Here is a 10035-nt window from a genome sequence, read left to right on the forward strand (position 1 = left end):
GCCACTCAGCTTGGTATGGGAAATTAAACGCCTCCCATGATCACCTTGCTTGCTCCTCCCAAGTGCTTTTCTAGGTCCTTCCTCAGCTACCAGGCTGTCCAGAGCCGTCCCAGAGAGGAAGTGAAGTGTCAGACTCGCCCACAGGTGGGTGGGGGACAGGGCACTCGCCAGTGTCTGGGGTCAGAAACACAGGCCACCCTGCTATTCACAAGACTCGGCACACCCCACCCACGTCCTCACACACAGCCTGAGATGGTGTCTGTGAAAAAAGCCCGTTTTTAGCAACCGGAATCCTGCTCTATAATTGCTTCATGGCAGGCAGGATTCACACGATTGCTCCATTCATTAGCACCACGGTGGGGGGTGGGGGTGGGGGGGTGGAGGGTGGTATTGTGCTGCCCAGCTTGCCTGTGAACCAGGAGAAGGAAATGCCCCTCCCCAGCAACGTGCAACACGCGGGGTCCAGTGCCCTCCTGGGGATGGGCGTGGTGGGCACTCCAGGGGGCTGGAAAACAAGAAATTCTCCAATCAGAGGAGGAGAGCAGGAGCTGGGGGCGAGGCTGGGGGCTCCATGACTCCCTGTTCCCCCCCCCCCCCGGCCCCGGGAACCCCTGCCCCCCATCCACTCAATCCAGAACCTCTGCAAAGAGCTCGGGTTGCTCCTCTCTGGTCTTTCGGGTGAAGGCCTGTGCCTCTCTTACCAGCACTGGATGGAGCCGATGCCCCTTCCCCGCCAGGCTCCTGAGGGAGGAGCCCCAGCAGCCAGGCAGGGTGGGGTCCACTCAGCTTCTCCTACAGCTTCAGCGGCTCCACTGGCACTGGCACTCTAGGTCAGGCTGCAAGGCCAGCCCGTGTCCCCAAGTTCCCAGCGCACCCAATGCCAGGCTGCCTGAAGGACGGTGAACTTTCCGGGGGCTCCGGGTCTTGTTTGGGACCTGAAGCTGTTCTCAGCCATCCCCCTCCTCCAACCTCACCCCCACCCCTGCACCCCATCCCCACCCCCACTTCTAAAGGCAAGCAGTTTCAGAAAGGGCAAACTGGGGAGGCGGGGGAGGGGAGGGAGGCCACCACTGAGAAGCCTGCGCAGAGAGGTGCCCAGAACCTTCTCTCCTGCCACCTCCAGGCTGCACAAATCACCATCAGCACCCCTGAGTTCAGCATCCGTCTCTGGAAAGTGGGGGCGCTGATACAGGCCCCCGGGAGGATGTGCAGGGTTCAGGGAGAAAAGGCAAGTGGTAAGGCTACAGGCGGGCTGGGGAAGTGCTTGGGGAAGCCTGGACGACATAAAGGGGGAGAAGCACACCCTTGACCCCTGACCTTCATCTCTCTGTTGCTGCTATAACAGGAGGCCAACAAGATCTAGAGGCTGAGCTGTCCAAGAACATGCTGATGGCAGTGAATGAGGTTCATCAGAGAGAGAGAGAGAGAGAATAGAATCCATTCCTAAAGACAGTTTTCATTAGTCCTCACCTTGGCCTGGACTTCCCAGGCCTCAGTTTCCCTCCAAGCCATCAGGCCAGTCTGACAACAGAATCCACCCGACCTGTGCCTGGGCATCTGAGAAAGGAGTAGAATAGGCTTAAGATTAAAACCAGAAACTTCCCTATATTCATTTTCTACTGCTGCTGGGACAAATTAGCAGCAGATTCATTATTTTGCATTCTGGAGATCAGACAGACGTCTAGCATAGGTTGCACTGGGTTATGCTCAATTTATCAGCAAGGCTATGTTCCTTCTGGAGGTCTTAGGGTCTATTTTCTTGTACTTTCCTGTTTCTAGAGATAAAAAAAAATCTCCATAGTGTGTGTGTGGCCTCCTTCCCCCACCTTCCAAAACAGCAACACAGCCCAGTTTCATAACCCCTTCTCTTTCTTTGATTCTCTCTGTCTTCTATTCTAGAGCCCTTGTTAGTAAACTGGGACACCCAGATAATTCAGGATAATCCCTCTAAAGTCAACTGAGTACTGTGTAGAGGTATATGCCTGCAGTCCTAATTTGGGAGGCTGAGAAGGGTGGATAGCTTGGACCCAGTAGTTCAAGTCCAGCCTAACAACATAGCAAAGCTTTATCTCAAAAGAAAAAAAAAAAGTCAATTGATTAGCAACTGTAATTCCACTAGCCATTGAAATTCCCTCTTTCCACTGGGTCTGGTGGTTTATGTCTGTAATCTCAGCTATAGGGAGGCCAGCCCCAGGCAAAAATAAATAAATTTAAAAAATAACTTTAGCAAACAAAGAGCTGGAGGCCTGGCATGGCTCCAGGTGCACCTGACTAGTGTGAGACACTGAGTTCCAACTCCAGTAACAGAGAAAAGACACGGAGTTTAAACTCCAGTAAGGGGGGTGGGGTGGGGGAGAATAAAACCTATGAATAAAACATTCACAAGGGCTGAGAATGCGGCTTAGTGGTAGAGTGCTTGCCTAGCATGCATGAAGCCCTGGGTTCGATTCCTCAGTACTACATGCACAGAAAAAGCCACAAACGGCCCTGGGGCTCAAATGGTAGAGTGCTAGCCTAGCCTTAAGCACAATGAGGCTCAGGGATAGAGCCCAGGCCCTGAGTTCAAGCCTCAGGACTGGCACAAACAAAAACAAAAGTAACAAAAACATTCCCCAACTCCGTGTGTGTGTGTGTGTGTGTGTGTGTGTATGTGTGTTCGGTCCTCATTTTCTTTCACTGGGCTATAGGTCCCAATCGAGAAGGGGCTGACTCCTCCACGACAAGAACAGCGCCCCGACCTTAGGAGGTGCTCAGCCAAGGCTTGTGGAGTCAGGTGAGTGGCGCCGGCGCGTCTCCGTGCGTCCCCGGCGTCGGGTCAGGAGTCCGCCCTCCGGGAAGGGTTCCCCGTGCTGTCTGCGCGAGGGCATGAATGAATGGGGGACAGGGATGAATGGGCGCGCGCAGGAGCCCCGCCCCGCTCGGGGAGTCACCTCGCTGGACGGCAAATCCAGGCGTGTCCGGGCCAAGAGGTTCTCCCTCTCCAGGTGCCTCAAAGCCAGCCCACGTCGGTAAGACTTCATTTCACCCAGGCTTGTTGGGGCGTCGCCCCGACCCAGCGCCCCAGGCCCGGAGCCCGTCCCCGGGCGCTCAGCCGAAGCGTCCCGCCTTCCGCCCGCCTCTCCCCAGGCGTTCCTAGAGCCCGGCGTGCCGACTCCCGATCGGATCACAGCTGGAATCTGCGCCGCCCTCGCTGACGGCCCCCGACGGCTCCGGGCCCGCGGCTGGGGCTGGAGCGGGACCCACCGAGCCCCGGGCGCTCGCAGCCGCCCGACCCCGGCGGGGCGCCTCGGCCGCCTGGGCGGGGCCCGGTGGGCGGGGCCGTGGGCGGGGCCTGGCTTGGGAGCCCCGCCATTGGCTCCGCCGCCAGGGGGCGGGGCCTCGGCCCGCGGTCCGCGCTGTAAGTGCGCGGGCCGGGTCAGGTCCCGTCGCCGCGCAGTCCCGCTCCGCCGTTCGGGTCGCCCGCGGACTCGCCGCCGCCGCTCGAGCGCCTCACGGTGAGTTTGCGCCGGGGTTCTGCGGCTCCGCGGGGACCCCTGCGACGCCCATCCTGGTATCCCCCTGTCCCAGCTCGTGCCGTCCGCCCGCCCGCCCGCCGGTCCTTTCCCGCGCGCCTCGGCCTCCGCGGTGTTTCCCGCCCGGCTTCCCCGGTCCCGGCAGCCCCGCTGGTGACCCCCACGGCCCTCGGTGCTTCCCGACCTCCAGCTTCTCCGTCCCCCCTCCGTCATGTGCCGGAGCCCGTGCTCCAACCCTGGGCGCCGGGGGCGTCCTCCGGCCGCCTGGCCTCCCCACCGGGGCCGAGGACCGTATTTTTAGCCGCCGGTGAGGTGTCCTCCTATCTTTAGCTGCGGCCGCAGTGTCCCGAAAGGGATCCGGACGGGGCTGGGCTGCTCCGGGGTCGGGGGCGGGGAGCGGTCAGCGCCGGAACCCGAGCCGGACCCACGGGAGGGGCGGGACCCGCACGCCGGAGCCCTGGCGCGGCGCCGAGCGGACACTCGGACAGCGCCCAAGCCGGGAAGCTCGGGTGCGGCTCCTCCCCGGGCTTGGGGACGGGGGGCAGCTCGCCGAGGACCCCACGCCTCCCTTGATGGTCCGGTTGTGAGACAAAGAGAAAACGATCCCGTGGACCATCCGCGTGCAGGTCTCGAACGCGCCGCGCCGCGCCGCGGAGGGCTCCTGCCTAGAGCCCGAGACGTGCCGGGGAGCCGGGGGAGCGCCGGGCGCGGGGGGCCAGCGGGGACTCGCGCGTCACCTAGCGGCTGCGGAGCCGGGCGCCGGGCTGCACCGGGGCCGGGGAGATGGCTGTCTCCAGGCAGGCACCTGGGGGCGTGTGTGTGTGTGTTTGTTCTTATTCCACGCATTGTCCACTGGGGTCCCCCTAAGAACCAAAGTGGCGAGCGGGTCTTGCAGCAGATGTTTGTTGAGTATTCATCTGACTGGATTGACCGTGACCTCTGACCCCCCCTCCCGCATTGACCTCTCACTTGCAATAAGCCTGGGGTGCTTCATTGTCAGCCCATCTTATGCATTGAGGAGGTGAGGCTCATGCAGGAGAGGTGTTCCATCCAAGGCCACAGTCTCAGATAGGGCAGGATTCAAAGCCAGGCTCTTAATTTTTGTGTACGAGTATGTATGTGCAGGTGCTGTAGTTTGAACTCAGGACCTTGCCCTTGCTGAGCTTTTTCCCTTTCAGCTGAAGATCTACCACTTAAATCCCATCTCCAGTTCTGGCTTGTTGGGGGTTAGTTGGAGATAAGAGTCTCTTGAGTTTGTCTACCCGGCCTGGCTTCCACTTGGGGTCCTCAGAACCCCAGCCTCCTCAGTAGCCAGGATTTCAGGTATGAGCCACTGGTGGCAGGCACAGCTTGTTTGCAAAGTTAGGTGGCTTCCCTTTAGATGTCCTTAGTGAGGGGTGGGTGGCCAAATTTTCCACATGATAGGAGGGGCTCTGCCTTTAGGAAGTCCTTTCTCAGAGGGAGGCCCAGGGCTCTGTGCAGAGCAACCTCAAAAGCTCCTTCCACTATTTTGTGGGGAGCCACCCTTCCCACACTCCTCAACCTTGTCCTAGTTAGAGTTCATTCTCATGTCTCTGGACACTTGCAAATTGGGGGGAGGGGGCAGTGAAGGGGTTCAGCTAGAAAGATGAGGATGGTTTCTTGCTGTTCCCCAACTGGATCACCGATGGTGTGCCTCCCAGCCTTGGAATTCCACGGGCCTGGTTGCATTATCAGTGCAGCCCTCGCTAGCTCGATGACCTTGGCAGTGTTCCCTAACATCTCTGAGGTCCAGCGCTAGCCTCTGTCCGGGACAGCTATGACACCCTCTGCAGTGTGGCTGTGACCATTAACATGGGAAACTGCATGGCCCCACGGCTGCCAAATGGGAATTCTTGGGGCTTGGTGGTTGTAATTCCCAGCTGTCCCCTGGGTGGTTGATGCTGGCCCCACCCTTCCCCTTAGCCCCGGTTCTCCCCACATCTGGAATTGGGTGGGTACATCTGGCTCTGAGTGAGGCAGCTGTCAGGGACGCCTGGTTTGCTGTGGAAACACTCAAGCCGTCTGGCACTCTGGTCTAGTGGGGCGGGGATGGGGGAAGGACCTGGCCCAGACTCTGGGCAAATCCCCCCAGTGGGGCCCTGACTCTCCAGGAGTGGAAAGGAAGGAAAAGCTACCCTGGGGCTTTTCACCCAGCAAGTGACAGATTGGACCATGTCAGCACGCCTTTGGGGCCTGGCAGGTGGTCACAGGATGAATGAGAAACGAGTGCCAAGACCTCAGGGTGCTCACAGCCTTCCCTCCCCGCTGCTCCTCCAGGCTCAGCTGGAAGCGGAGAGTCAGTCCTTTGTCTCTTGAGCTGCAGGTGCTCAGGGGGAGTAGTGGGTCTGGGCAGTGGCTCAGCATGCACTGACCCGAGGTGGGGTTTCCTGAGCTAGAGCCGGTGCTGGAGGGGGTGGGGGGAGGAAGCTGGGACTCTGCCACTCCTGTATCTTCCTTCCTCCTTCCTGCCCTTCCTGCTCACCCTCTGCCTGCCTAGGATAGAGATTAAGGCAGAGAAACTGGCAGATGTCGCCTGCGCAGGCCTGGAGCGCCTTGATGTGGGGACTGTGGAGGAAGTGGAATCATCTGGCTTGAGTCTTCCTCCCAAGCTCGCCTCCTGAGGACCAGCATGTACAGTTCTCCTTGCTTCTCGAGCTGACTCTACTTCCCTGCTCTCCTGTGTCTGTGTGGGGCCAGTTAGGCTGCTATGCATTTCCCCTCCCCTGGGACCAGAGGGCTATTTGCTCTTTCCTTTCTTATTTACTACTATGACGTTCTTCATCGTGTACTTGCATTTTTTTCACGTTAAAAATAGCTTTTTTCCCCCTGGCTACATAAATATGCACATATAAATAATGCAGGGTTATTATTAAGAAGTTGATGGCAGAGCAGAGCTCGTGTTAGAAAGCTTGCCTGGTATGCATGAGGTCCTGGGATCGATCCCCAGGACCTCAAAAACACCCCAAAGTTGATGTTATAACGTCTAAACAAAAGAAAATATTTGCACTCACCACTCCACCTTTGGGGGGTGGGATAGAAACAGAATTACTCTGCTAGTGCCTGTTAGGTTTTTAAAGTAGGTAGCCGGTAAAGGAGAACGCCACGCGGTATTCAGGCAGGAAAGAAAGTTTATTACCGAACTGCTGGCCTGTGGCCAAGGTGATCCATGGCCGGAGAGAAGGGAGAGAGAGAGAGAGACCCCCACCCAGCCCTGCTTTATTTAGGGCAGGGGCAAGGGGTGTGGCCAGGTGGATTAGGAGGTGACCTCAGGGAAAGGGGAGGTAACTGCCTCCAGGTCTGCAGGTTACCCAGGTAACTGGGTGGAGACTTAATGAGGTGGGGGCATCTGCATGTAGCCCTCAGGGAGAGGACCTAACAGTGCCCATAAAGAGTACCTCACCTCCGGGAGGAGGAAGGGAAAGTTCTAGTAGGTGAGCTCACCCAGTGGAAGATGTCACCCATTCAGCACTGCTGGCTGAGCCCTCAGCCTATGCCAGGCCTGGCCTGGGTGGGAGACAGTTTCCTCTGTCCTCAGCTGAGAAGGAAATTGAGATCAGAGGTGGGGAACACCCCCCCCCAACACACACAATGCAATCGTGTCAGAAGCAGCCAGTGTGCAGCAGAGGTCAGGAGAGGGAGGAAGTACTTGGATGAGGATGATGAGGGGAGCCAAGAAGAGCAAGAGACCAAAGAAGGACTTTCTTTGTAGGTGTCTTCTGAGTTGGGCATGGTGATGCATACCTGGAATCTCAGATATCTGGGGGTCAGAGGCAAGTAGCCTCAAGTCCAAGACCAGTCTGGGCAAAATTAGTAAGACCTTGTCTCCAAAAAAACATACAAGGGGGCTGGGAATATGGCTGAGTGGTAGAGTGCTTGCCTCGCATACATGAAGCCCCGGGTTCGATTCCTCAGTACCACATATATAGAAAGAGCCAGAAGGGGTGCTGTGGCTCAAAAGGGGTGCTGTGGCTCAAGTGCTAGCCTTGAGCAAAAATAGCCAGGGACAGTGCTCAGGCCCTGAGTTCAAGCCCCAGGACTGGCAAAAAAATATGCACAAGGGCCAGGCGTCAGTGGCTCATGCCTTGCTACTCAGGAGGCTGAGCTCTGAGGATCAAAATTCAAAGCTAGCCCAAGCAGGAACATCCTTGAGACTCTTATCTCCAATTAACCACCAGAAAACCAGAAGTGGTGCTGTGGCTCAAGTAGTAGAGCACTAGCCTTGAGCTGAAGAGCTCAGGGACTGCCCACGCCCATAATTCAAGCCCCACAACCGCCAAAAAAAAAAAAAAAAAAATACAAGGACTTGGAGGCATGGCTCAGTGGTTGAGTGCTTGGGTATTAGAAATAAAATGTAATTAGAGAGACAGCGCGGACCTGCCTCCAGCGGTCTGCCTTTAGTAACGGTGGCATGGGGACGGGTGGTCGGCTTCCGGCTTTGGCTCTCCTGTCCCTAACTTGTTATGTCCCCTTTGTGTTTCAGCCCCTCAGTCCTGGACGGGGAGAGAATCTTGGAGCCAAAACCCCTAGTGCATCGCCACAGACAAGATCCCCACTTCCAGGCTTCCAATTTCCAGAGAATTTTCAGCCCTTTGGGGGAGGAAGTGACTTTCGTTACCCCCCCCCCCACACACACACAAACACACACTGGCCTTTCATCTTCTTTCTTTTGTAATTCCTTGGGACCAGTTTGGTGAACCTCCCACGCTCCGGCTTTAGCTCTCTGGCCCGTTTTGGTGTCTGAACAGCCGTCCTCCGGTGCCTCTGCTTTGGGCGGCGGCGTGAGCCGTGGGCTGGGCAGCCAGGCCTGAGGGCTAAAGCAGCCATGTCCACCAAGGTCCCCATCTACCTGAAGCGCAGCAGCCGCAAAGGCAAGAAGGAGAAGCTGCGGGACCTGCTGTCCTCCGACATGATCAGCCCGCCTCTCGGGGACTTCCGCCACACCATCCACATTGGCAGTGGTGGCGGCGATGACATGTTTGGGGACATCTCCTTCCTGCAAGGCAAGTTCCACCTGCTGCCAGGAACGGCAGTGGAGGAGTCCGAGGAGGATGGCAGCTTTGATCTCCCTTTCCCGTTCACCCGCACGTCCACGCTGTGTGGGCGGGAGCACCCTGATGGGCCATCGCCTCTGCTCAAGAACGCCATCTCTCTCCCGGTCATTGGTGGGCCCCAGGCCCTCACTCTGCCCACAGCCCAGGCCCCGCCCAAGCCCCCTCGTCTGCACCTGGAGACGCCTCAGGCTTCCCCGCCCGAGGCCGGAAATGTGGACATCTGGAGGATTCCGGAGGCCAACTCTCCCCACAATGGGCTGACCCCCGAGTCGGGGGCTGATGAGCCCTTCCTGTCCCAGGCCAGCTCCCTGCTGTCCTTGCACGTGGACCTGGGGCCCTCTATCCTGGATGACGTCCTTCAGATCATGGATCAGGAACTGGACCATGTACAGATCCCCACATAGGACAGGGGGCTGACCAGGCAAGGGTACCCAGGCTGGGGTGACGCCTGGAGGCAGGGTGCAGACATGACCCTGGCCTCGGAGTCAGGATCCCAGGTCCTACTTGGGAGCACCGGCCAGTGATTCTCCTTTTGAGCCTTTGTGTCCCTCCCTCCTTCTCCCCGCCGGCACAGGGGGTCTCAATGCTTTCCCCCATCAGCCCACCAGGGACACACATGGAAGTGGGTCCACAGTGCCCTGAGCAGCTTGGCCACCTGGCCTCTCCCTTCCTGCGGATCCCTCGGGAAACGGCTCTGCTGAAATGGGGCCCCGCCTCCTCCCAGGAGCCGGGCCGATGGAAGGGTAGGCATCTCCCATTCTCTGGCTTTGTATTCCAGACAGGGAGCATGGCATCCGAGACACCTCTGCCCCGCTGCATGCTCCGCCCCCTCCCTTCCTCACATGACCAGGGGATTCTGGTTGCAATAAAACATGGTTGCTGCTGCTGTTGTGGCTGCTTTGGTAGCTGAGGATCCTGTCCCTTTGTCCCAGGTTTCTTTCCCAAAGGTCAGCCAGTCTCCATGAGCCACAGACACAGCTGAGGGAGACTTTTCCCAAAGGGTTGGGTGGGGGAAGGCCTTGTCCCCAGAAGGGCTGAACTTGGTTGTCAGCCCATGGTGAGAAGCCGCGTGTCAGCCATGATTATTTGGACATGGACTCAGATGTGCACCAAGAAGTGGCTGAGCCAGTGTCCAAAGTCTGTTCAGGGGACTGGGCTTTATGAGGGGAAATCAAGCCATGTACAGGGGACCAACAGCGTTTGGGGCTTCAGAGGACTGAGGGAGAGAGCACTCAGGAAGATGAGTAGGGACGGAGAGACTACAGATCGGTGGGGTGGCCCAAGGGAGCTGCTTAGTGAGCATCGACAGCCTCCTCAGTGTGTGGTTCCAGGGGCTGGGGACCGAAGGCTCCCTTGGAGCTGACAGTCAGTGTAGTGGGAGCAGGGAAGAGCCAGTCTCCAGCATGACAAAGGCTAGGGAGGAGATGTGACGAGCAACAAATGCCCGGGGG

The 10035-nt window shown here is 58.1% G+C and overlaps 1 protein-coding gene across 3 annotated transcripts; it reads left to right on the forward strand.

Moving 5' to 3' along the window:
- The first annotated feature begins 1215 nt into the window (after positions 1-1215).
- Positions 1216-9489, forward strand: Cdc42ep2 (CDC42 effector protein 2). 3 transcript variants are annotated; one of them, XM_048360951.1, is made up of 2 exons: positions 1216-1235; positions 8014-9489. In XM_048360951.1, exon 2 carries the CDS (start codon positions 8356-8358, stop codon positions 8986-8988), a length of 633 nt encoding a protein of 210 aa, XP_048216908.1. In that variant the 5' UTR covers positions 1216-1235; positions 8014-8355; the 3' UTR covers positions 8989-9489. The 3 variants fall into 3 exon arrangements, with proteins under 3 accessions (XP_048216908.1, XP_048216907.1, XP_048216906.1); XM_048360950.1 differs by lacking the exon at positions 1216-1235 and adding an exon at positions 2905-2984; XM_048360949.1 differs by lacking the exon at positions 1216-1235 and adding an exon at positions 3369-3494.
- The last annotated feature ends 546 nt before the right edge of the window (positions 9490-10035 follow it).

Source organism: Perognathus longimembris, chromosome 13 (assembly GCF_023159225.1).
Source record: "Perognathus longimembris pacificus isolate PPM17 chromosome 13, ASM2315922v1, whole genome shotgun sequence".
NCBI lineage: Eukaryota > Metazoa > Chordata > Mammalia > Rodentia > Heteromyidae > Perognathus > Perognathus longimembris.

Bases quoted from the DNA above. Each gene is read 5' to 3' on its own strand.
- Cdc42ep2 (XM_048360951.1), top strand. From the start codon at position 8,356: ATGTCCACCAAGGTCCCCATCTACCTGAAGCGCAGCAGCCGCAAAGGC.